The 26,858-nt window shown below is 40.5% G+C and overlaps 1 protein-coding gene across 3 annotated transcripts in view; it reads left to right on the forward strand.

Annotated features, from left to right (window-relative positions):
* The window catches only part of MYRFL (myelin regulatory factor like), a 45,234-nt gene extending 24,105 nt beyond the window's left edge, over positions 1 to 21,129 (forward strand). Inside the window, exons 11-25 of one of the 3 annotated variants that reach the window (XM_068935478.1) lie at positions 761 to 961; positions 1,371 to 1,479; positions 1,959 to 2,068; positions 6,389 to 6,552; positions 7,173 to 7,236; positions 8,426 to 8,508; positions 9,284 to 9,355; positions 9,439 to 9,485; positions 9,600 to 9,764; positions 14,082 to 14,156; positions 16,968 to 17,055; positions 17,278 to 17,352; positions 17,731 to 17,839; positions 20,467 to 20,541; positions 20,631 to 21,125. In XM_068935478.1, the coding sequence (XP_068791579.1) occupies positions 761 to 961; positions 1,371 to 1,479; positions 1,959 to 2,068; positions 6,389 to 6,552; positions 7,173 to 7,236; positions 8,426 to 8,508; positions 9,284 to 9,355; positions 9,439 to 9,485; positions 9,600 to 9,764; positions 14,082 to 14,156; positions 16,968 to 17,055; positions 17,278 to 17,352; positions 17,731 to 17,839; positions 20,467 to 20,541; positions 20,631 to 20,717 (1,524 nt within the window). In that variant the 3' untranslated portion in view covers positions 20,718 to 21,125. Of the gene's footprint in view, positions 1 to 760; positions 962 to 1,370; positions 1,480 to 1,958; positions 2,069 to 6,388; positions 6,553 to 7,172; positions 7,237 to 8,425; positions 8,509 to 9,283; positions 9,356 to 9,438; positions 9,486 to 9,599; positions 9,765 to 14,081; positions 14,157 to 16,967; positions 17,056 to 17,277; positions 17,353 to 17,730; positions 17,840 to 20,466; positions 20,542 to 20,630 lie in introns of all 3 variants that reach the window. The other 2 variants (XM_068935485.1, XM_068935491.1) reach the window with 2 other exon arrangements.
* Positions 21,130 to 26,858: the final 5,729 nt, after the last annotated feature.

The following is a 26,858-nucleotide window of genomic DNA, read 5'->3' on the forward strand; positions in this document are numbered from 1 at the left end:
ACCTTTTCCTGGCTCCCCTCTTGCTCCTCTTTTTAACATTACTATTGTGGAGCACTGCTCTGCTATGCTAGGTGCTTTGTAAACAAAGAACAAAACAAATCCCTTCCACAAGTGGTTTACAGTTAACTTTGTAACTCTCAATTTAGGTAACGTAGTTGAACCTCTTTTTTCCACTTAGTTGTTTTCAAGAGTTATTTCTAGAAACCTGCAGTCCACGCAGTTTATGGTTTGGAGCATGTGCTTTAGGAGATGAGGACCTGTAAATTCAGTCCAAGATCCCCTCTGATCTGTTCAGCACAGGCCTTGGATACATGCTGGAAAAGCTTGTTAAACAGCATGTAAAAGAAGGAAACCAGTATGGCCAAAGCCTAGCAAAAAATATTTTTGAACTGCATATGGCTTATTTTCTCTTTTGTAATTTCCAGCCCTCAGGCTGGAAGCTCAGCTAAAATTTACTAGCAAATCAAGAATGATTACGTGGCATAATTTCAAACCTAAAATTTGAAAAGCTTTGGAGCTTCATGATTTAACTTAATATTAAAGTATAATAGAATTCAAGGGAACAAACAGTGAGGCCAAGGCTGTATGTGCAGAAGCAATTACTTAGAAGTGACTCCACTCTTTTTTTTTTTTTTTGTGTTGGTGTATTAAAAAGCTCATGAATGCAATTTAAATATGAAAGATTTGGCATTTGATTTTCACCAACAAATGGGTTAAAGCAACAGGCACATCTGTGTTATACTATATCTATTTTTTCCAGGCATCTAACCCAGGGCAGTTTGAGAATGACAGTGATGTACTGTGGCAACGAGGACACGTTCCAGAGACGGTAGTCTATCATGGTCGAGTAGGAATTAACACAGACGCACCAGATGAAGCGCTGGTTGTCTGCGGAAACGCAAAAGTTATGGGTAGAGTCATGCATCCATCTGACAGCCGAGCAAAACAGAATATCCGAGAGGTAAAGGTTGTGGAGTATTTAAGACATTTATGTTTGTACTGCAGCATATGTATGGATCATTGTTCTGACACATGCAAAGTAGCTTCTATATCCTGGGTGTGCTGAAATGCAGGCCTAAGGAAAATGGGTGTATGACTGCTCTGTGGAGCTGTTGCCTGAGGACTTTTGAAAAGGCAGACTATAGAGTTTGGAGGTACCTGTATAAATGGGAGTTGTAAGACTGAAGGGTAGCTGGGATCACCAATGCAGATAAGGCTCTGCTAAGGAAGAATGGAAAGACTGTCAGTATGTTCCAATGGGACGATTGGCCAAGTGGCTGTATCAGACTTGCTGCTAGGTCAGTGGAGTCCTCGATGCCACTTTGCTTCTTAATGTTTCAACATGTCAATCCTGGTATTTGTGCAATTAGGTTGATACAAACGAGCAGTTGAGAAGAATAACGCAAATGAAGCTGGTGGAGTATGACTACAAGCCTGAATTTGCATCTGTTATGGGAATAAGCAATACTCATGAAACAGGTATTCAGTCAGCTCTGTTCCAGTTTTTCATTTGCTTCAACTGTTGTCTAATGCCTGTGTTTCATCTCTTAGGATATTATAATTGTATACTTCTGCTATGTTTCTCTTGTGAAATGAAAATGCCAAAATGAAGCATTTCTGGTGTTTCTCTGGTGTGTTTCTAACTTGTATTTCAATTTTTAAAGATATAATACAGTAAACCTATTGCACAGGTTTAATGAAAATGGAGTATTGGAACAGAAACAATTCTGTTGTTACTAGGGAGAAAAGGGAGTTCTAAAGGTTTCTGTTTGTTTTCTGTTTTGGGATAGAAAAAAGTGAAATCCTGGATTTTCCTACCACAGGGAAGTTCCAGATCGTGCTTGGCCCTACCTGTAGCTTTTGGGAACAGTAACTCGAAGAAAGCACACAAGCATGGTCACTGCATGTCTGGATGTCACTGCATTTCCTGACTTTAGTTTCTGTTATTTTGTAAACAGGAATAATAGCCCAGGAAGTAAAGGAGCTTTTACCTCAAGCCGTTACAGAAGTTGGAGATGTTGCTTGTAATGATGGAGAAAAAATAGAAAACTTCCTCATGGTTGATAAGGTATGATTTTCAGAGAGAAAGAGGATGTGTGTATTTAGACTGTTCCCTTCTCATATGGAGCTATAAACATATACTATGTTTTATACAAAGATGTAGACCAGTACATGTATTTACAAGAATGATCTTGGGAAAATCATTCAGGAAAACTGAACTCCCAGATGCTGGTAAAAGACTGAATCTTTTGATAATAGAAAGATTTTACATTAACAGCTCTCTATAGTAATAAACAAACATACAATAGAAGCAGTAAAGGCAAGGAATTTAAATTAACTTTGCTGAATAAAGTTGGATAAAGATTTCAGAACATTGGTCCTACAAGTGGGCCTCCAAAACATTCTTTTGCATCTAAGTGTTTAAATTAATCAGATGCTTCAGAGATAAATTAAGCAATGGTGGCATTTTATCTGTTAAATAAAAACTTCCATACTCTAATAGCCTGTGTAATCTCTTTATACCAAATGCAAATGCTAATTCTGTGTGCTCTGTGGGAAATTTCTTTGACTATCTTAAATCCTTATTATAGCTTCAAAATCATATATCATGAAATGTTTGTGGCACACAAAATAATTACTGTGCTCCTAGGCTGGAAACAAAGCCTTCTATTGTCCTGTGCTCTCTCCTCCTACGTTCCATGTAGAATAGGATCGTAGGAGACTAATCAGTCTCAGAGACCAGTAACGCATGATTGCAGGGAGCACTCATCCAGAATGTTACTCAGAGCAGCTCCTCTGTTGAGCCACTGGTTCACTGCAGGTCAGGGACGACTTCCCAGCTTCATCCCACTGACAGGTGATAATGGGAAGAGGGAAGTTTTACAGATGGGTAATTTTGTCTTGTCTGGGTTATGTCATGAATATGAGCGTTCATTATAGTCATGTATTCTTTCTTTGTTCTATGGAAAGCACAAGTTTACACCACCAAACTCGGAGAAAAGATCTATCAAAAGTATTGCTTGTCTTGTTTTCTTTTTATAGGCTACAAATAAGTTAAATTAATAGCTTAAATCTGCTAGGCTATATTCCATATAAAGCAATCACCAGTGAAACACATTGAATAAAGCTGTTGAAAGCACACTTTCTTGAGCCTCCCAATACTCATGCTATCCACAGGAGTGATATCAGGTTTCAGGTGGCTAACAGGAAAATGGGAGGCTACTGACAGTAACAGCAAACATGCTCCATATGCTGCTTGTGGCTTACAGCTCTTATTCCACTCCCCTTCCCGCCCCCAGGAGTGCTGAAAGTGGTAAGGTGTTTTTATCATCATTCAGTGTGTGAATTCAGGTCAAGGGAAGCATGGAGATCAGCCAGGCTAAATCAGATCATTTCCTAGCACAACAGTTCTCCTTTCTGTAGGAGACCAGAATATTTTTCATCCTTCTGTTCCATCTACCATTTAAAGGATATTCCATTTATCTCCAGACTAAGTAGGGCTGGGAAGGATCTAGTTTTTCTGTACTTTCAGAAAGGATGTGTGCTGCTGCTCATGGTGCGTGTGCAAGTTGATGGATAGGATGGGGACTTTCAAAAGACTCTTCTGAACTAAATTATCTACTACACAACTCTGCATTCTAGACTAAGTCATCTATTACACAACTTGGAAGAGTAAAGGATTGAACTAGGTGACTGAAGTACTTTTAATTTTTGCTCGTGGAGTCTTATCTAGCTGAAACACAAGTGAAGCCATGGGTTACCTCCTACAGGATGGACAAATGGACCTTGTGTCTTTTTGAACACTGGGAGTGGGACTTTCTAGAACCACTGTTGAAAGGGGAACTGTTAGAAAATTTGCTCTGTTTGGTCAGGGTTCCAGCCTTTCTAGCTGATTTCTAGATCCTCACTGAAGAACAACGGTGCTGACACTGGGCTCGTTTTGCCCTTTAGCCCTTCCTGTTACAATGTGTGACAGCTGCAGCATCATTTGCCCACAAAACTGCTTTGAGGTGGTCAGTTTTCTTCTGACAAGACTTTTAGACTTGGGCAAGTGCACTTCTAATGTAATGAAAAAAACTGCTACAAAATGTATCTGATGGAAATACCTCTTTCTGCTGAAACATCACACAGAATACTGTCTCTCACAGTGCCTCATAAGGCAGTGCTGTTTGGGCCCATTGTGTTCCTTTTGTCCTCCCTAGCCTAGGAGTCTGGATAACACTTGACAGGATGCACTCCAGTGGTGTGACCTAGGAAACAGAGAAAGCCTACTGCACCCTACAGGATGTCATTCTGCCATGGATGTGGCCCAAGCAGGAATGTGTTGTTACAGACATGGTTTTATTATTACCTCCTTTTTTCTTGCCTTCTTGACTAGCTCTGGGATCACTTCACAAATACTTGTAACACTTGGTTTGAATGAGGTTAGGTAAATCACTGCAGTGCTATCTGTATCTTCTCTTTCTCTTAATGTCTGTGGTAGAGGATGTGAATATCAACGTATACAGCATTTTGTGACCTTGGGGTGGAGGGGGTGTGCCTGTATCTAACAAATTAAGATGTATATTGAATTCAGAGTTTTGGGACTTCTTATGTCCCAGGTGGAATATCTGCTCTAAATATCTGCAGCTCCTGTCTGCAGAATACCTCAGCACTTTGAGTAGTCAGTGGACATGTGGGTGACAGCGCTCTGTATCTCTGGTTTCCGTCAGGCAGATGAGGAAGCCTTGACCTTTATCTCGCATCCCAAGTATAGTTTCACATGAGTGGGATGTTGGCTGGTTTGGTCGTGCTTGTTTGTCGGTTGCCTGTTTGGAGTTCTGTAAAAATTAATTAATTGTGTAATTACCATTCTGTAGAATTAATTAATTGTATTAAACATTTGACCCAGGCTCTGCAGCATTCTAAGGGAATGTCTTAACCATGGGGAAATTGGCTATATTGGGGTAAGAATATTTTTCCTCAGCCCCACTGTGCTCAATACTTGTGTCATCAGGGAGGCATAAAAAAGTCTAATCAGCCCTTTCTTCCAAAGAAAGCACTCCTTCATTTTCCCAGGTGAGCCATTTTCTCAGCTTTTTGAAGCCACCTAGAAGAAATTCATGCATGTTATGAAAAGAATGTAAAGGGCAGCTGCTACATATAATTCATAACAAGTGACCCTATAACTAATTTCACAATTCTAGACAGAGGAGGTTATTTTGAAGTCACTTTTTTGTAAACAGACTGTCATCTTCCGGCAGCACAGAACTTTGCAACTTAACACCAATACACGTGCTCTGCTTTTGTTTGTGAAAACACTGTGTAGAATGCAGTCACCTTTAAAATAAGTTATTCTGCATGGTGTTTACAAGGTGAAAAGCAAAACTCTCCTTTTGCTTTGTTTCTCCATGCCTTGAGTAGACTAGAATGCTTAGCAGCATTCACCACAGTAGTAGCTTCATCCCAGGTTTGTTGGCAACAGTCTGTCTTTACATTAGTGTAAGAAAGCTGTTCTTTCAAACACAGCAATGAAAGAATGCTGTTGCCGAGCTGCTGCAGTGGATCAGTAACCACTTTTTGCTCAGAAATAGAGGAAACCCTTATTACCTGGATGGGTGTACTGAGAGCTTCTCCAGCAGCAGAATTGGTATCCAGAAGGCGAAGAAGTGGTGGAAGAATTGAAGGCTTTTCCTGGTGCTGGGTAAAATAGTCAGATGAAGTAAATGGAGGGTATGTGAACTGGGGTAGCTGAGGAACTGATCACACAGTATTAGAACGCATAGGACTCTTGTAACAGGCTGTAGAGGTTGGAGAGGAGAGAAAATATCCTGCCATCACAGTTTTTGAAGCCCTTTCCAGTCTTAGAAGTAGCATGCTTGGCCCTCTATTTTGTATCTTTCTCTGTCTCACCGACTTCCTATATAATTCATGTTCCATACACAATGTGGACAGCAATTCTAGCTTGTCTGCCCCTGGTTAGTCTATCCTGTAGGTAAATGGTTGAACGTTTGTGTTGCTAGGGCATTCTGAAATCAAGGCTTAGCTGCGATGATAAAACTCAAATAGCAGGTGCCTGCTGTGACAGTCTTCAGGTTTAAAATTCAGCACAATATGAGTTCAAAATATGCTTTCAGCTCTTGGTCTACAAAGCCATTTAGCTCAGTTGTGTTGTTCTGCAAGCCCTCCTTTTCCAGTTCGCTGCAGATTGAACATGAGCAATTTTTACACTCTGGCAAATGGGTTTTATAGCCCTAAGTGACCTCCCATTTATGGTGACGGTAACTTGTGTTTGTGTTTTAAATATTCAATTTGTCCTTACATAGGTGAATTCTGTACACGTCACTGATTGTTGCATCTGATTGATGAGTATACTGTATCTTGCTTTTGTCGTTGTTTTGCTTCTCAGGATCAGATCTTTATGGAGAACGTTGGTGCAGTAAAGCAACTTTGTAAGCTGACCAACAACCTTGAAATCAGAATAGAAGAACTGGAACAGTGGAATAGAAAACTGACCAAGCTGAAACGGTTAAGCAGTTTAAAGTCAACAGTCAGTGAAAAGAGTACAGTCAGGTACCACCGTCCCAGCTCTGGGACGTTCTCTCTTATTTATCATAGAAATTGATAAAGCCTCTGTGGTAGAGAAAACTAATTTTGCTTGCCAGTGGAGTCCACCTCATCTCCAGCTGCTCTGTCTTTCAAATCTTCATCATTTAAGTTGTGCCAAAAAGGCAAATTCACGCATTCTGTAAATTACTGACAAAATTAATATTTGAAATGGCTGTTAAATTGCAATCATTTTTGTGATGTCTTCAGTAGTGTAAAACAAGGGCAGACCACCTCCAGTTACAACCTTGCCACTTAGAAATTGCTGCTAAGAGAAATCTGCAGAGCTTCTTTTACAAGAAAGAATCTTCACTAGTGCTTCAATGGAAAAATGATGTGCATTCCCTTTTTCTAAACCATTTTCCCAAGTTTTCTTTGAAATCAAATGTAGCCTCAAATAGCATTCACCAGACTGGGGTAACTGGAGGCCTTTGTTCTTGAAAATAAATGTAATGGCTTTTCTGCCTTTTTCTTTTTAAATGTTACAATTGCAAGAGGGAGTGACCTTAACCCCATAACAAAGCATCTCTTTTTCATTCATTGTTTGCTGAAATATTTGAATGTCAATGAGATCTTGTCTCTTACAGTAGGTATAGTAGAGCTACTAGTCTGTTGCCGTCAAGAAAATCAGTCCTGCTAAAATCTAGCAAGGTGAGTGAAATTAAATACGTGAAATATGTCTATGAGAGAGTTTTGTAAGTGCTGAAATACTTGTGAAAGCTTTCTTGTCTCTAAGTATAGAATTAAGTTCCTTTGCCAGAATTATTTAGGGTCATGCCAGAAGCTTAAAAGCTCAGCGTTCTGGGGTAGAAAGCATGCACAAGACACTGTTCTGCTTCTTGCCTGTACATTGTGTGCATAATTGCTAAGTGTGTAGGTGTCACATGCAGTGCGGCCCTATGTGGAAATGCTGATTTGGGTTCAAAGGTCTGCACAGTGATAATTCTTCTGCAGCTATATTCCTTGAATGCGTCTTCTCTGTGGCCTTCTGTTTGTATCTCCTGTTTTGTACTGGATAATACCGCCCTTCAGGTGGTTAAGACCTGGCTAGGATATCCTTGCTATATTTGGAGGACTACCTCTTGTCCATATCCTGTTAAAGAAAGAGGAGACTCCTTTTAAAGGGATTAAATGAGTTAAAGAACATAGACTGGCCTTCTTCAGGACAGTCTTCCTAAGCTGCTAGGTCCTGTTCTTTAAGATTAACTGCTGCTCCTTCGCCTACCTTGCTCATGCCAGTGCCAAAGAACAAGAGAAAGTAATAGGTCAAGTCCTCTTTATTCCATAAGGACAATCAAATACTTCATCATCTGAGACTATTATTCTTCTTTGGAGAGTGGTTTTCTTCTGTATTTATATCAGCCCCAGTTTGACCTGATGTGACTGTATACTGGAAGGAGCTTGTCTTTTAGGTGTGGCCATTGCTCACTGATTTTTTCATTTGATTTTAAAATACTCCAAGAATAGGAAAAATATTAGGAAGAGAAGGAACTGTTGTTTTTGTCCATCCTTCTTTCCTGCGTAGTATTTGTGTCCCCAGGCTATCAACACTGTGCAACACTTGCACATTTTTAGGGAACCTTTCATTACCTACATTTTTTTCATTAGCAGTCAAGCCTTGCATCTAAGTACTGCATTACTGCATCTAGTACTTGGACTAGATGATCTCTAGAGGTCCCTTCCAACCTCAACCATTCTGTGAAGTAAAGTATGACCTTGTATGGTTCCTCTGAAATAAACAAGGTTAACTTAAAGTCAGACTAATGTAGTATTTCTTAATCTACTAGTAGTAGCTCAGTTATAGGCCACTTAAGTTGACCACGCATTGTTTTTCTTACAGGTTTGTTTGTCAAAGAAGAAAAAGTCTTGCTCCAAGATTTTCTGGATAACTATCATAGCTTTAGTTGCTATTATGGCACTATGGTAAGAACTAATTATCAACAAGTTGTCTTGTTTCTTCTTTCCTTTTTCACTTGTCTCATTAGAAAGATTGCAATTTTTCCTTGATTTTGGCTTGAAATAAGTGGCTTAAATTAATTTTTAGTATTCCAGAAAGTAGCAGTTTCAAAAATGAACCACATCTGTTTTTTCTTTCTCTCATCCATTGTAAGAATACAATATATTCAAATGAATAATGCATACGCCTGGTAATGTCGCAAAGTCAAAATGCTTTTAGAAAAATGAAATATTCACGTGGTACACACACAGCTGTAATCTCTGTCAGTGTCACAAGGTATGAAGGTTTTCAGTGGCTTGTGCTACAAATCCAAAGCAGGATGCATTAGCCATGCACACATGTTTTATGTAAATGTTCTGTGCCTAAATACCACAGTGATTCTGTTGTGTGAAAATGCAGACTTGTGTGGGGGAAACTATGCTCAGGCCTTCCAGATTGCCAATTTCTGTTTCTATTTGAAAAACCTGTGGCTCACAATCTCTTCATGTACTGAGTACCTTGAGCTACTGTTGTAATTCTATTTAAAAGGAAAAACTATCCACGTCTTCTAGAAGTTCAATTTAGCTGTGAACAAGTACCTGACTCATTAAAATCAGTGGGAATTTTTCCCGCTAGCAGGGTTACTATCAGTCAGTTAACTCTTACCATTACTGCATTTGGACGAGGTACTTTCAAAGTATTGTTTATACTAAGTTATATAAGAGATGGATATCAATCTACAGAATAATTCTCTTTCTGCAGTGCTCTGACAATATCGACCCTTTATGTGCTTAGCATGCATGACAGATTTTTTGAAAAACATCCCATTTCCAGGCAAGTAATTGAATTACTATTGTTTTCTGTTTTGGTCTGCAACTGTGATGTCCATTTCTTAATGAACTGTTTTTCTTCATTAGCAGTACTTCAAGTTCTGTTGCACTCTTTCCCTCTACCACTGTAGCAGGTATGGTATCTCTACTGCTCTGCATACACGTAACAGGCTTACAATTTCTGTGCTACTATAAAATGCCAGTAGACAAACAGCGCTAGTGAGAATTGTATCTTTTTTAAAATTTAGCTTTGCAGGGGAAAAGCACAATTTCTCAGAGTACGCAACCCATCAGTGGGATCCCTGAAGTGAATTTCTGCGACATTTTGCCATGTGACAAGGTCTATTGTTGTCCAATTCATGAGTCAGAATCCAGATCTCTAAATTCTGGGGAAACCAACACCAAGGAGGAAGGTAAGTTGAAACATGAAGTTCTGTGATTTACCATTTGAGTAAAGACTGTATGAAGAGTGTGGGGGAAGGGGCAGGAATCTTTAAAAGTATTTAGCTTCCTAAGAAAGTGTGTAGTCCATAGGATTTCAAAAGTCCTAATATAACTAATTGTCCCTGCAGTTAATATGTTTTTGAAAATCTGGCCTGGTTACCTTTAGAGTTCTGGGTCCTAAAATGCTTTGTGAGGCGTCACTGTTCTTACTGGCCGCTCTTGCTAAATGATTTGATGTGAATCTGAACATCACTAATCCCTTTAATTAACCTTCAGCTACAATTTGCCAGGAATTTGCCTCCGGTAGTGGAGGGTGAAGTAGCAGATTTAAAAAACTGATACGCTTAATAGTGTCACAGTGTGGTGATGCTGCATCTTTCTGCAGGCAGAGATAAAAATGGAACTGTCACAAAACATAAAACTTAGAATTCTAACTCTGCTCATTCAGGCAGAGGTTTTGAGCAGAGAAGTATTATTTGAAGGCAGAGCTTTATGAAATGAATTACTTTTACTGGAATGAATTCCCTTTCAGGTACTGTCCGTGTAACTTATCAGTAGGCATATTGTGTACAACCTTTAAAATATCTGTAAGAAATGGTTTATACATAAAGGTATACTATTCATAGAAGTGGCAGGAAAAAAACAGCACTCTGTTTTTTATGAAGTTGTAAAGTTCAGCCCTGATGAGAAAAAAGCTTGGAATCTCTATTCCCCATTCCCAGATCTTAACATTGCCCATGTCTGGAAGCAAGTGTTAGTATTACTAAACTCAGCATTCGTTCTCTTCCTTTCTTGGCCTTGGGAACAATTCTTGCATCAACCACAGTTGACAATTTGAGGTAAAATTGGGAAGTGACCTAGTTCAGCCTTTCACATGCAAATGTCTGTAAGGACAGGCATTGCTGATTGCTGCGAAACCCTTACCACAAAACATTTTGAGTGGGGCTTGCTCACTGGCCATTCTTTATACTGCAAAGTGCTGTTGTCTGCAGACAAGTCTGTGCAAGTGATTCTTGGGATTACTGCTGCAGTAAGTCCTGTGGCAGATATAGCTCAACACAATACTTTCAAGAGGTCATACCTAAGAGATTTGTGTTGTTCTGAAGCCTGAAAGAGTGTTGATTAATTAAAAAGACACTAATCTCGTTTACAAATGAGGGAACTGTAGGCAGAGGAAAATGAAATATGAAAACCTTCTATTCCCAGCTGGATGCTTTTGATATTAAGTGGAAATGGAAGATAAGAATAAACACAAAGCATTACCTTCTCAGTCTCATGCTCCAAATAGCATTAAGCATTGATCCAAGAGTGAAAAATCTGCACAGTACACAAGCTACTGAAATATTTCAGATCTGCACAAGTTTAATGAAGCTGAGTGTATCCCTAGACAGAAGGTAACAATGTCAATATGAAATCCAAACAGAAAGAAAACCAGCAAGCTGCTTACTGTAGCTGTAGCCAAGATAAATGAAAAGGAAAATGTTTTAACAGAACAAAAAGCTGTGAGTTAAATACGAGGACTAACCAAGACAAACAGTGGATATTTTAGAATCAGCTGATTAGTCTAAGTCATAGAAAGATAAAACTATGTGCAATTACAGTTGAAATAATGCTACCTTAGTAGGGCATATTCAACAGACCTTTTGCAGTTCCTCTGTGTGGCTCCTGTTGCTTTCAGTGGAAATGAGGAGCGTGAATACTTGTCATCATCTGGGCTTTTTCTATTCTGTGCTTCCATCCCAGCAATGCTCTTTGCCTATCTATTCGTGTTAAGTGTCCCTGGTAAGCAGGGGAGTGTCCTTACTTTCCATCAAAACATTGTTCTTTCCTGATGTCTCCTCCCTTGAGGTAAGAGCTTGCTGAGAGCTTCTGGTAGATTTCAGTAAAACTTTATACATTGACATTTGCCATCTTCATGTAGCAAGATAACATCACAAGAAATCATCAGCAGGTTTTTTCCATGCTAATTCAGCAGTGCCTATAGAATATTCCAATTCATATGAATTAAAACCAGGCAATATGTGAGGAAAAAGAATACCAGATTTATTGGATAAGTTTATCTGAATCTTATATCAGGAGTTTGGTTGTCGTCATTTCATTTTGATCATGTCCGAACTTTTCTATTCGTTATTGAGTAAACTGGATCTTCACATCCCACATGGGCTTTTAAGAAAACTCTCAGAGTTGCTCTGTGTGACAGAGTGGAATCATACCCTAATTTATTAGAAGATGCTACAGTGCTTTTTCATAGTTCCTGGTGTTCTAGATTGGCATCTTGAACTCCAAATAAAAATAATATCAGTCTAGTTTTCTACATTTCATTTGGATTGGACTAGCCTAGGAGGACAATGAAGTGGTAATTTTATGAAGAGTAAAGAACAAGTAAAAATATATTTCTAGCTTGTTTACTGACTCTGTTTAAAAATTTGAAATCATAATAAAATAAATTTGTCTTCATCCTACTTTGGTACAAAATTTTGATACTGACTTAATGCTTTCTTTGATCATCTACCAGACAAAGAATTACAGTGACAAATATTTAGTAATTCAAAATATGTAATAAATATTTCTGCCAACACTTGCAGAGCTGACCTATTTTACCTACAGGGAGAATGTATTTCTTTCAGTGAGCATCCTGTTACCCTTACCAGTGGACGCAGGTTTTCTGCAGGACAGTTTTCTGTTAAGGAGCATGCAAAGTCTCAGGGACCTGTCAGCATGTTGTTAATGTATCTAGCCTATTAAAAGAAAATAGAAGAGAGAAGGAAGATGTGAGAACTAGTTTAAAATGAAAGGAAGAATGAATAAACCTTTTTAGATCTGCCTCAAGATCTACTGTATGTGTACAACTGATTGTATGTGTTTGGTAGACATTCTAGGTGTCTGGCAGCAGATCCCAATGTAAAGAAATAGGATGGTAGATTACTGCTAAATGCAATAGTTGCCACCTAAGCTGGTAGAACTGACAGATCTGAATGATGAGCAAATAAACGGGTTGGATGGAAGGAATAACTAGCAGTATCACTAATTCATAACAAAACACAAAAAAGGCAGAAATTCTAAAGATGTTTTCGTACTCCTTTGCTTCTGTGCCCTCAGATTCCAGTTGTTACTGTTGTTCCATGCTCCAGGTTACCTATTAACACTAGGAAAACCTGGATTTTTCTTATTTCCCAATTCTGAAATGAAACTAAACCCAAAATCTGGAATAAATAAGGTCAGTCCAGTTGTTTTGTTTCCATCTCTGTGAAATACTGCGTTCCAATCCTTACTTTTTAAAAATAATTTTTTATATAATGAAACAAAGATTTTTGTTTTAAACAGTCATTTAGAAATCAAAATATTTTCTTTGGAAAACACAGGAATACGGTATTTCAGCATTCTAGAAATATGTGATTCCATTTTTTTCCAAATGAAATGGTATTTGATGGATTGTAATAGTTTAGGCAAGATCAACATTCCTCAGGACCAGTTTATCAGTAATACTTCCCTGGACAAATTCTTGGTTGGCAATTAGCCTAAAAGCACAGGAGTAGCTTTAAATCATCTCCCAAGGGCTTGAAGGGTCTTTTACCTTCCACGAGTTGGACTATGTAGTGATTATTCAAAAGATCTTTTAAACTTCACTTTTCTAGAGAAGTGTTGAGAAAATGAATAGAATAAAAAGAAACTCATCAGCTTAGATTTCCCACCCTACTTCAACACTTGAAATTACGGAGGTGACATCAGTGAACATGGTGACCACATTGTTAGAGCTCTATATTAATTTCTTTGGTCTGGTGACTCATCTCTCTGTGTCTGAAGCAGTATGTAGGTCAGTCTTCAATGTCTTGTCTTACATTCAAAAAGCTAATTTATTCCCATGGGCTATGTTTACAGGACAGGTATGTATTTATTTTCTCACTGATAAGAAAGATGTGGCTTTATGATCAGGCTTGTGCTGCATTGCCTGGCTGGATGCTGGTTTTCTCTTTGCCTCTCCCTTATAACATTACTGATATTCCTTGTGTGGGATGAAATCTTTTCTATTAGGCTGTTTTTGAAATACATTAAATATCCCGTAGAATTTCAAAAACTTGTTTCTTGTTATCTACAAACGTCTCTTGTTTGTATATTGTTTTCATCTGAATAGAGGTGGTTTGCATTTTAAAGGATTCTCATGTTAGTTATGTGTGCCTTTATCCAAGTAATAATTAACAACATATCTTCTGATGTGTCCATATTTTGCTGTTATAACTGTGCAAAGCTAACCTGGGAACATCTATAAACACATTCACATTTCACAGGAAGCAAAAGTAACACATTACTTGAAAGAAATTCAATCAAAAATCGTAATAGAAGATTTGATCTCGGAGATGACTGTAAGTCCCACACTTTTTTCAACTGTTGTAATGTATAATTGTACAAGTTTGAAAGGCTACCTTCAGGCTTGGTGCTCTGCTGCTAGAAGTGAGAGAAATTTTATTTATAACTGGTTATTATAGGAAATTAGAACTTAGGAATCTATTAAATACCTAAATAATTTTCTTGTCATTACAATTTATTCTTGCATCTTCATTAGATTTTTATAAATATGTTGGCAACTCAGTGAGTTCTTCCTCTCATCCTTGGGGAATTATTGTGTAAAGACTACCTCACACATAAAGAGCTCGTATCAGCTGAACCTGCACCTATTTCCTCAAGCTACCACTTGAGACAAAAGATTTGGCTTCACATGCAAGACAAGTGACATTTTTTTTGACAGGGGCTAAAATCTTCTAAGATGATCAACACTGCCAGCTCTTATGCAGTAAATGCTTAAGCATGTGGGGGGTGTATTTGTGTACAGGAAGTGCATGCTACAGTGTAAAGGAAGTATTTGTGGTTTGGCCCAGTTGATGGATAAAAGCATGAGCTGTTGAAGGGGGCCATCTCTACCTGGGGATCCTGACATTGCCTGCATTAGTGGAAATGAAATGAATTTCTTGGGCACAGGACTTCCAGCTTGATTTCAGGCTCCCCTTTTAATGGCTATGCACTGCTGTCAGAGCCATTCTGGGCTGAAAACATTGATGCTTTTCTGTGATGACAAGTAGCTGCTGATTATAATGATATTGTAATGATATATTCTGGCATTCATTTAATATGAGCAGGATTATGCCTTGTTTTTTCAGTTATGTGGATGCTCTGTTCTAAGGTTTGTTTTTTTTAATAGATGTTTAATTAAAGACTGGGCAATACTTGGATAATAAAACATCTATGCAGTGACATGCACTGAAAGCAGGTTGCTACCCATGGCCATGCAAGGAGTAGAGCACATGTTCTGCTTGCTGCCTGGGTACACATAAGTGACAAGACCTGAGAAAAATCATTCCCCTTCTAACTTTTTTACGGTGGCTACACACCCCAGAATAGGGTCTCTGTGGCAAACAGAAATGTTCTTCTCTGCTAGCTCTTTGGGACAGACATGCTCAATTTCCCTCCACCACTTAAGTGTACGTGGGGCTATTTGCATGCTGAAAGTCAAATAAGTGCTACTGCATAGGAGCACGAGTCAGCCTACAATCATCAAGTCCCTCTGCAGAGTAGGGAAATGTTTTTGCAGAAGAGAAGAACAGAAACACAAAAGCACTGCTCGTAGTACAAGCTGAAGAGTAGACCTGGGCCTGCTGAAACACGTCCTCTGTATGCTTTCTACACCACGTTGCCAGATGTAAAGCATTGGCAGCATGTTTAGGCAACAACTGGATTCTGGCTATCTGCTTGTGGCTCACATATCCCAACCCCACCTGGGGCTTCCCCATCTCATCAGCGGTGTGAGTGTAGGCCCCTTAGGGGGGATTAAATCTGTTTCAGGTGATCCATGATTCAGGCTGAAGAAGGTTAGCATGGGGGCCTGAGACATGGTCGAGCTGTGGACCAGCACTGATCTGACTCTGTAGATGTATCCAGAAGGAATAAACTTTGCAGGATGCAGCGCAGTGCAGAGGTTCCTAGGCTGGCTGTGAAAACAGAAGCGGTACAGCTGTGTTAGCACACTGCTTCTTATTGCCTAACTCTTTGCAGGGCTTATTCACCTCAGGGGAGAGCCATGCTAGCATGGCTGTACTCTTCCTCTCATCATAACAGCCCCCTTCAGGTAATGCCTGTGTGGCACAGAGGGCCTGGCCGAAGGTAAGAGAGAAAGCTTGTGGCAAACTGGGGAACTTAATCTGGTCTGTTTAGGGACATAACCGCTCTGTTAACCAATCACTTTACTCAGCTTTCCTGGTAGTTAGTACACCAGCTATGTTTTGAGTTCTTTTTTTCAGAAAGTAAGTTTTCAATTAGCCGTATCTAAATATTTAACTGCATTGCACACTACCCTGAAATATATTCTATGATATATGTGTATGTATATATATAGTGTACCTACATGTGTGTATTTATACGTAAGATGTTGAGCTAATTTTAGAATATGAACTTGTAGAGTTTGTGTTCCACATTCCCATTCCTCAGATTGTAAACTTCCTGCAAGATCAGGATCTAAGTATTGGAAAGGGATCAACATAGTATCCCAGTTGTGCTGTGTTTGGTTGCTCCTATTGCCACAGTTTACTTAGGATACAAGTGGAAACGTATTTTTAGTTAGCTGAGTGTATTTTGATCCATGTTTCATGGTGTTCTTGTTATGTAGCACATTACAGAATTCTAAGCTCTTGAAAAGTCAAAGGCAGAGCTTTATGAAGATACTATAATATCCTTTAGAGTTAGATAGTTTATGTGGACACATGGCTAGAAACAAGTTTTGTTCCATACCAAGTCATTTATCTCAGCAAAGGTAAATGATTTTCAGATTAATGGATACTTGCATGAGCATGGTTCCTAGTACATTAAAATGAGCATTGACATATTTATATGCCAATTGGACTACCATCAAAGTGGTCTCCAGTGTCTAGTCAAAAGAAAATGTTTCAGAATGAGGTGTCCAGACTGTTTGTTCATGTAAATCCAACAAGGATTCCATCTCCTCTCTAACTTCAGAATGAATGTAATCAGCCAAAGGTTTTTACCAAAGGTAAATTTAGACCAGTGGCAACTTTGTAGCGGCAAGCAAGCAAGTGGATGCTACTGCATTAACTGCAATATTATTATGCTCTTATCTAAGACTTCTGAAATAATCAAGAAGAAAACATTATTCTTAATATTTTTAGGGATTGATACAACAATCAGTTCCATACAGATTTTGGAAACTCAGCAAAGCATTGACAGTCGCTATTGTAGTAGAAATCTACAGTGCAGGTAGGTAAATTGTTTTATTATGCTATATTGTGGCGGGATGGAAGTACCATAAATGTGACCTGGCTACTTGACTGGCTCCTTCTCACAGTTTTGTTTAGTGAACATGAGCTTTTTCTACATTTTCTCATTTTTTATTTTCTAAATTTAAAAGCAATTTCCATATTTTTGCAAAGGCACTATCTATATTGAAATTATATGTGCATTAATATCACCTTTTATCAGGTCTGGAAATTACAGCTATGTTATTCCCATTGACAAATACACACCCACAAATGTAGAAATCTCACTGGAAATCAAGTAAGTACAATTAAAGATAATGCATCAATAACAAGATAGTGATTCATTTTTTGATACTGTTTTTTTAGGTTTAAGGTTTAAAGAAGTTAATATAAATTTCTAGATTTATCTTAATGACTGTAAAGATCACCCAGATTTCCAAATGCAAAAATTCCTCCATTCATGAGAGGGAATGGGGTAAGTTTAGAGGTTGGTGGCTCAGTTTTTTTTTCCTTCATATCAACCAATTAAGTAATTTCCTCTGCTTTATTTCTCCATAATTAGTATTTTGTTCCACTGCTTGGATTTTTTTGGTATTATTTATATTGTATTGTGTATATATGGTTATTTTGCTTAAAAGCAATGGAATAGATCCTTATTTTCTTCTTTTTCTTGAAGCACCACAGAACCATTAATTGTATTCCTCTGCAAAGTCACGTTTGGAAATTATTGCCCCTATTATGCTACAAGCAGAATCAGTGGGAAGATTTTCCCAGAAACCACACAGGTAAGATTTTTACAGTAATACTCTGGCTTGTGGGAATCATTTCTATATACTGTGTCCCACATGGCTGCTTTTTCATCTCTCCCTTTAAAAGTACTTTGAAAAAATGAAAAGAAAGTTGAGCTTTGTGGAGGAAAAAGTGCTGAGTTCTCTGACAGTTTTGGCTCTTGGAGCCATACAGCACTGAAATAATTTATTATTGGCTTTCTCCTTTCCCCTTGCCCTTCAGAATGATGTTTCCTTCTATTAGCTATCTCTATTTTTCATAAAAGCATCAGAGCCTCATTAAGAGGACATCATGATCCCTCGAATTCAGGTGCTCTTGACTCCGGCGGTGTTGTGTGGATGCATTCTGGTACAGAGGGACATCCAGAAGGTGGAAAAGACTTATGACATCTGGCTTCACTGAGTAGCTTCACAGGGCCCTGATTATAAGAAATGAATGAATGCATGAATGAATGAATCAAGAGATAAAAGACTACAGGGAGAAGATTTCCATCTCCAAAGTGTGAAAAGGAGAGTAACTGATGGCAGCTAGTCCCCTTGGCCAGGTCAACTGTGCATTTGTGAGCACTTGGGGGAAAGAAATGGCCCATTAGAAGCTGACTCATAAAATTATTAGCCACTAAATTCTTATCTTAGTTAAGGTGGTAGAAATCCAGAAGGTACTTCAAGTCTGCCAGACATAGCTGGCTTTGACATGGCCATAATCAGATGCTTCGGATGTGACCTTTTGGTGTGAGTCAGTTTTCTGCTGCATTTTATAAAAATCCATCTAGTGGCTCTCTAAAGACTCTACAAAGGGTATTTTGAGCCTACTCACTCCTATGACTCATTACATCTCCAGAGATACTTAAGAAATGGGAGTTTTTTTCACCCAGGGCCTTAGGAGACAGAGTCCTCCAAACTCTCATCTATTGTACTATTTCCATCGTTATCTTATGGGTAGCAAATTCCAGTTTTTAGGTCTTGGCTTCACTGAAAACAGTGGTAGTATTCCCATTAATTTCTGTTCGAACAGGAGTTTACCAGTAGAGCTCTGTAGAGAAAGTTATTCAATGTAAAAGCAAGAGTTATTTTCATGTCTTTCTCTGGATTGTCTTGATGGGAATAAAAGATGTTAAAACATGTTAGCTTTTAGCAGTAAAAAATTATTTAGAGACCTGATCTTGAAAGCTGTAGATCATCTCCAGTGAAGTGATGAGGACCTTAAACTCCCTTCATTCTAGAGAAACAGAAGACTCTTTATGTGACCAGGTCCTCAGATTTGCCCACATTCCTTGGAAATGTTTGTTCTGGCCAAAAAAAGTAGGAAAGACAGAAGCAAGGTCTGTAGCATTTCTGAACAAATGGTAGGAGGAGCCTACGTGAAGCTAGAAATCCCTTCACCAACTTCAAACTGTTGGTCTGTGGTACTGTACATCATATGTTCTTAATTGGGTTTTTTGTGCTTTGTCAATATAGAGCAGTTGGGATACCTGCATCCTTAAGCTGACTTTTAAATAAACTTTCCAGTTACCTTTGCAAAAAGTTATAGGCTTGTCTACAATGGCTGCAAAGCCCCCAGACTCAAGTAAACAAAGTTCTCCAAGTTTTGACCTGTCTGCTGTAAATCTATCACTCCTTGAAATTAAGTCAGACCCAGAGAGTTTGCCCATGCAGAAATATCCCTGAAGCTTACTGCCCAAGCTGGCCAAAGAGGTTTCATGTGTCAACCTGAAATCCATATCAAAAGACTAAAGCTAACTAGCCTCCAGCAGCAGTGAGCATTCAGATTTGACCCAACTCAGAACAGAAATGCTGCCTGCTGGAGGAATTTTTTTCGTGAGGATTTTCCTGAGGACTGGAAGGCTTATCCTCAACCAAAGGGCAGGACAGCAATCATTTGGACTCTGGGCAATTCTCATGTAAGTTATATCATGTAAGCATATCATCTCCAACAGAAAGAATACGTCAGAAAGTGGAGGGAGGAAGGTAAGAGAAAGGAATAAAGACATTAGGAACTGATGAAATAAAAAATATCATGGGAGTTCCAGAATGGATCATTAGACAACAAAGAGGTGAGGATTGAATTTTATTTAGTTTAGTATAAAAATTATAGATACAAAATATATTAATTTGCACGTTGCAATCAAAAGTAAAATTAAATCTTCCCAGCATCTTTTTTTGAAATACTGAGTGAAGGTGAAGATGCTGCTCATATCTTTTGAATATATAGAGGAACTTTCACTGCCCTCTGAACAAGACTAATGTTGCTACTTCTATATCAGCAGAATTGCCGTTTCCCTCTATTAAAGCTTTCAGGCCACCTGGCACATCAGGAACAATTACTATTTGCTGTTATGATTTGCTTTGAAGATTAGAGAGGGAGTTCAGTTATTCAGAGCCAGCTGAGAGTCTCTGGGAGCCAGATGTCTGTCAGTTCCTCTTCAGAGCTGATCAGAGCAGAACCACATTTGCAAGGTTTAAAAGTCAGCACTTTGTCTTTAAATACTTTGACTAGCTATCAAGTCTTGTTATCATAATTACTTGTACTGCATTTGTCAGTGAAATGTTTCCACAGCCTGTCTTTCTCTCCAATTTAATGTGAAATAAGGTTATCACATCTTTCTCTTTCATTTATCATCTAGGGATATCAGCATATTTGGATTCTCCCTGTAGCTAGGTTGTATGACAGCGCATACTATTTCCGTGTAGCTGTACCGGTAAGCTTTTTTCAAATGGGAACCCAGTATCGACAACATCTGAGCTGAGAGAAGATCCTATATTAATCTCCTTTATTTTCCTTCTGCAGGATCTTGCAGACTGCTCAACAGATCTTCATTATGCTGGAATGTTTTTTACTGATTACTACTTCTATTTTTATCGACAGTGTAACTAAAATGTTGCCAATCGTTCTGTTCTTTGGGGAAAAACAATGAAACACTTGGTATGAAAAAGAGACTTGTGTGTTTCTTTGGATTTTTTAAAACCTTGTGCTGAGTTGTATGGCGTTTTCTAGTTTGTTTTGCTCTTAACTTAAAAAAAGGAGACAAATAAAGCATTTACCCATGATCAAAGCTCCGCACTTCCAGAAACTGCTTTTAAAAGGACATAGTGCAGTGGAGTATCTGATATGCAGAGAAATAATTCTGTTGTGAAGTTACAAGATCTGGTGCATATAACAAAAAGAAATAAGACACTCCAGTCTTCAGAAGACGGTAAGATAATAAAATGTCACTGACAGTCAGGAGGCCTGCTTCGGTCCTACAGTCATTTCTCTTAGTATTGATTACCATTTTATTTATGTGTGTGTATATATATTTATATATTTTTCCCAAATCACAGAATCACAGAATGGTTGAGGTTGGAAGGGACCTCTGGAGATCATCTACTCCAACCTCCCTGCTCAAGCAGGGTCCTCTAGAGCATATTTCCCAGGATCACATCCAGGAGGGTTTTGAATATCTCCAAGAAAGGAGATTCCACTGCCCCTCTGGGCAACCTGCGCCAGTGCTCTGTCACCCTCAAAGGAAAAAAGCTTTTTCTCAGGTTTAGGTGGAACTTCCCGTGGTTCAGTTTGTGCCCGTTGCCTCTTGTCCTCTTGCTGGGCACCATGGAGAAGAGTCTGGCCTCATCCTCTTGACACCCCCCCTTCAGTCTTCTCTTATACTTATACACATTGAGCAGATCCCCCCTCAGTCTTCTCTTCTCCAGGCTCAACAGGCCCAGCTCTCGCAGCCTTTCTTCAAAGGAGAGATGCTCCAGTCCCCTCATCCTCTTTGTAGCCCTCCACTGCACTCTCTCCAGTAACGCCATGTCTCTCTTGGACTGGGGAGCCCAGAACTGGACACAGTACTCCAGGGGAGGCCTCCCCAGGGCTGAGTAGAGAGGGAAATCACCTTCCTCGACCTACTAGCAACACTCTGCCTAATGCACCCCAGGATACCATTGGCCTTCTTGGCCGCAAGGGCACACTGCTGCCTCATGCTTAACTTGTTGCCCACCAGCACTCCCAGGTCCTTCTCGGCAGAGCTGCTCTCCAGCAGGTCAACCCCCAGCCTGTACTGGTGCATGGGGTTATTCCTCCCGAGGTGCAGGACCCTGCACTTGCCTTTGTGGAACTTCAGGAGGTTCCTCCCTGCCCAACTCTCCAGCCTGTCCAGGTCTCTTTGAATGGCAGCACAGTCTTCTGGTGTGTCAGCTACTTCCCCCAGTTTTGTGTTAGCAGCAAACTTGCTGAGGGTGCACTCTGTCCCTTCCTCCAGGTCATTGATGAATAAGTTGAACAAGACTGGACCCAGGACTGACCCCGGGGCACACCGCTAACTACAGGCCTCCAACTAGACTCTGTGCTGCTGATCACAACCCTCTAAGCTCTGCCATTCAGCCAGTTCTCAACCCACCTCACCATCCACTCATCCAGCCCACACTTCCTGAGCTTACCTAGGAGGATGTGATGGGAGACAGTGTCAAAAGCCTTGCTGAAGTCTAGGTAGACAACATCCACTGCTCTGCCTTCATCTACCCAGCCAGTCATTCCATCATAGCAGGCTATCAGATTGGTCAAGCATGATTCCCCTTTGGTGAATCCATGCTGACTACTCCTGATCACCTTCTTGTCCTCCACGTGCTTAGTGATGACCTCCAGGAGGAGCTGCTCCATCACCTTTCCAGGGATGGAGGGGAGGCTGACAGGCCTGGAGTTTCCTGCCTCCTCCTTCTTACCCTTTTTGAAGACTGGAGTGACATCGGCTTTCTTCCAGTCCTCAGGCACCTCTCCTGATCTCCAGGACCTTTCAAAGATGATGGAGCGTGGCCTAGCAATAACATCTGCCAGCTCTCTCAGCACTCACAGATGCATCCCGTCAGGGCCCATGGATTGATGGATGTCAAGTTTAGACAAAAGATCTCTAACCTGATCCTCCTCAACCAAGGGAGAGTCTTCCTTTCTCCAGCCTTCCTCTCTTGTCTCCAAGGTCTGGAATTCCTCAGGACTGGCCTTAGCAGTGAAGACGGAAGCAAAGAAGGCATTCAATAACTCTGCCTTCTCTGTATCCTTTGTCACCAGGGCACCTGCCCCATTCAGCAGCGGGCCCACGTTTTCCCTAGTCTTCCTTTTGCTATGGATGTATTTGAAGAAGCCCTTCTTGTTGTCCTTGACATCCCTTGCCAGATTTAATTCCAACTGGGCCTTAGCCTTCCTTGTCGCATCCCTGCACGCTCTGACAACGTCCCTGTATTCCTCCCAAGTGGCCTGTCCCCTTTTCCACATTCTGTGTGCTTCCTTCTTCTGTTGGAGTTTGGCCAGGAGTTCCTTGCTCAACCATGCAGGTCTCCTGCCCGCTTTGCTGGACTTCTTCCTCAGAGGGATGCACTGATCCTGAGCCTGGAGGAAGTGACGCTTGAATATTAACCAGCTTTCTTGGACCCCTCTTCCTTCTAGGGCCCTACCCCATGAGATTCCCCTAAGTAGGTCCCTGAAGAGGCCAAAGTCAGCTCTCCTGAAGTCCAGCGTTGCAATCCTACTCGTTGCCCTGCTCCCTCCTCGGAGGATCCTGAACTCCACCATCTCATGGTCACTGCAGCCAAGGCTGCCTCCAACCTTCACATCTCCAACCAGACCTTCTTTGTTTGTTAGTACAAGGTCTAGCATTGCACCTCTCCTCGTTGGCGTCTCCACCACCTGGGTCAAGAAGTTATCCTCAATGCTCTGCAGGAACCTCCTGGATTGTTTGTGCCTAGCTGTGCTGTCTTGCCAACAGATGTCAGGGTGGTTGAAGTCTCCCATGAGAACCAGGGCCTGTGATCGTGAGGCTACTTCCAGCTGTCTGTAGAAGGCCTCATCGACAACTTCCTCCTGATCAGGTGGCCTGTAGTAAACCCCCACAACAGTGTCACCCGTGTTAGCCAGAACATGGAAACAAAACAAACTTTGAGAGAAAAAAATGTACCACAGTGCAAATGCCCTCTAAAGTTAGGTAATTCTTTGGTGCATGTAAGTATTTCCATTTCAGAAAGTAGTACCATCATTACCATTATGATTGTGCAACTTAATGATGCTGCTGTTTGAATGAAATGTGTTTCAGCTACCTTTTTTTAAACTGTAAAAGAGAAATGAACCATTTGCTCCTAATTTCAGATTATGTTTTCTTGACATTTGTGATTTGTGCTAGTGTGATTGAAGAATATAAATATTTGAGAGGAATAGTGTCTTACCTGTACAACTTTCTAAGATGGATGTGGATACACACTTGCCTGGAGAAATCTTTCTGTTTGTAATTAGGAAATATATTTACAAGGTAAAGCTGTTTGCATGAAATTTCACATTAGTTGCTCAGACAGAAGGAAAACAGATATAATAACCAAGTATGAGTTGTGTTGTTGGGTATGCCTAGAGCAGTCATTTGTTTTGTGTAGAGAAAGGAAAGTAAATGTTATGGAAAAACAGTAGGTTTGTAAAGATTTTTAGTGTAAAGGTTACATGTGAACAACCCATGAAATTATTTAGCAGTGAGTGGAAAAAATATGGAAAAAAAATCTTTAAAAACAAGCTCGCCACAGTCTTTGTAAACATTGATATGTCTTCATTGTATATTTATTGCCTGACAACATGATAGGAGAGTTTAATTTGTTTCTGTGCCTTCATTTGGCGCTTCTTTTATCGCTATTACTGGACTTCTTTTAAGTGTGACTTTCTCACTGAATTTTTTAGATGCGTATGTAATTGAGCTTAACTGCAGTGTCCTAGGCTTTGTTTTGTTTGCCTTAAATGACTCTCTGCTTTGACTTCACCTTATACTGGCTTTTTTTGATTGGTAGGTATTTATAATGCAGATTACATGTTCTGTAATATCCCAGCGACTAACAGGACTTGGAACTATGGATCCAAAAGCATCAGAAGAAGTTTTTGCCTTTAGATTTCAGTGGTAAACGCTTGAGGGTAATTCCTAAAAAAAAAAAAAAAGAAAAAAAAAAAGTGTCACCTAGTCACAGATGATAATGCATGTGCATTTTGCAAAAAAGATTGTACGTTTCTAGACCCATCTGCTTTTCATCACATGTTGTTCTGGGTTGAACAGAGAGGTGCCTGAGGACTGGAAGAAAGCCGATGTCACTCCAGTCTTCAAAAAGGGTAAGAAGGAGGAGGCAGGAAACTCCAGGCCTGTCAGCCTCCCCTCCATCCCTGGAAAGGTGATGGAGCAGCTCCTCCTGGAGGTCATCACTAAGCACGTGGAGGACAAGAAGGTGATCAGGAGTAGTCAGCATGGATTCACCAAAGGGGAATCATGCTTGACCAATCTGATAGCCTGCTATGATGGAATGACTGGCTGGGTAGATGAAGGCAGAGCAGTGGATGTTGTCTACCTAGACTTCAGCAAGGCTTTTGACACTGTCTCCCATCACATCCTCCTAGGTAAGCTCAGGAAGTGTGGGCTGGATGAGTGGATGGTGAGGTGGGTTGAGAACTGGCTGAATGGCAGAGCTTAGAGGGTTGTGATCAGCAGCACAGAGTCTAGTTGGAGGCCTGTAGTTAGCGGTGTGCCCCGGGGTCAGTCCTGGGTCCAGTCTTGTTCAACTTATTCATCAATGACCTGGAGGAAGGGACAGAGTGCACCCTCAGCAAGTTTGCTGCTAACACAAAACTGGGGGAAGTAGCTGACACACCAGAAGACTGTGCTGCCATTCAAAGAGACCTGGACAGGCTGGAGAGTTGGGCAGAGAGGAACCTCCTGAAGTTCCACAAAGGCAAGTGCAGGGTCCTGCACCTCGGGAGGAATAACCCCATGCACCAGTACAGGCTGGGGGTTGACCTGCTGGAGAGCAGCTCTGCCGAGAAGGACCTGGGAGTGCTGGTGGGCAACAAGTTAAGCATGAGGCAGCAGTGTGCCCTTGCGGCCAAGAAGGCCAATGGTATCCTGGGGTGCATTAGGCAGAGTGTTGCTAGTAGGTCGAGGAAGGTGATTTCCCTCTCTACTCAGCCCTGGGGAGGCCTCCCCTGGAGTACTGTGTCCAGTTCTGGGCTCCCCAGTCCAAGAGAGACATGGCGTTACTGGAGAGAGTGCAGTGGAGGGCTACAAAGAGGATGAGGGGACTGGAGCATCTCTCCTTTGAAGAAAGGCTGCGAGAGCTGGGCCTGTTGAGCCTGGAGAAGAGAAGACTGAGGGGGGATCTGCTCAATGTGTATAAGTATAAGAGAAGACTGAAGGGGGGGTGTCAAGAGGATGAGGCCAGACTCTTCTCCATGGTGCCCAGCAAGAGGACAAGAGGCAACGGGCACAAACTGAACCACGGGAAGTTCCACCTAAACCTGAGAAAAAGCTTTTTTCCTTTGAGGGTGACAGAGCACTGGCGCAGGTTGCCCAGAGGGGCAGTGGAATCTCCTTTCTTGGAGATATTCAAAACCCTCCTGGATGTGATCCTGGGAAATATGCTCTAGAGGACCCTGCTTGAGCAGGGAGGTTGGAGTAGATGATCTCCAGAGGTCCCTTCCAACCTCAACCATTCTGTGATTCTGTGAAATACTTTTCCTATGGCCAAAAGCACTGCAGTAGGAGAGTATAAGCTCCCAGTGTTTAATGTCATTAAAACACTTCTTATGATTAGAGTCTGACTTGAGATGCGTGTGGGACAGCAAATAGTTTCTTTATGAAAAAGCTCATAGTGATTTTATTAGAAATTAATTTGCCAGTTTAAGAATTTTTAACTGGTTCTTTGCTCCTGGCATATGTTTTTGGTGAGGCACTCTTGAAGATTTGATTCAGATTTAAGATGACAAGTTGCTGTACAAAGACTGTTTTCTACCATTCTAACATGACCAAGGTAACAAAAAATCCATCTCAGCCTGTTCCTGAAGTCAGGCAAGAACTAGGGAAAAACTGGCAGAAATGAAATACTTGACTGAAAGAACTGTGATAAATAGTTTTCAGGCTCCTGAGAAAATCTGAAGCACAGTGAGCTGAAAGACTTTTAAAATGGGAGGGTGTATTTACGGTAGCATTTTGATCATTTTAAATAGGAATCAGAAGGGACTTCTGTCTCT

This window comes from Struthio camelus, chromosome 1 (assembly GCF_040807025.1).
Source record: "Struthio camelus isolate bStrCam1 chromosome 1, bStrCam1.hap1, whole genome shotgun sequence".
Taxonomy (NCBI): domain Eukaryota; kingdom Metazoa; phylum Chordata; class Aves; order Struthioniformes; family Struthionidae; genus Struthio; species Struthio camelus.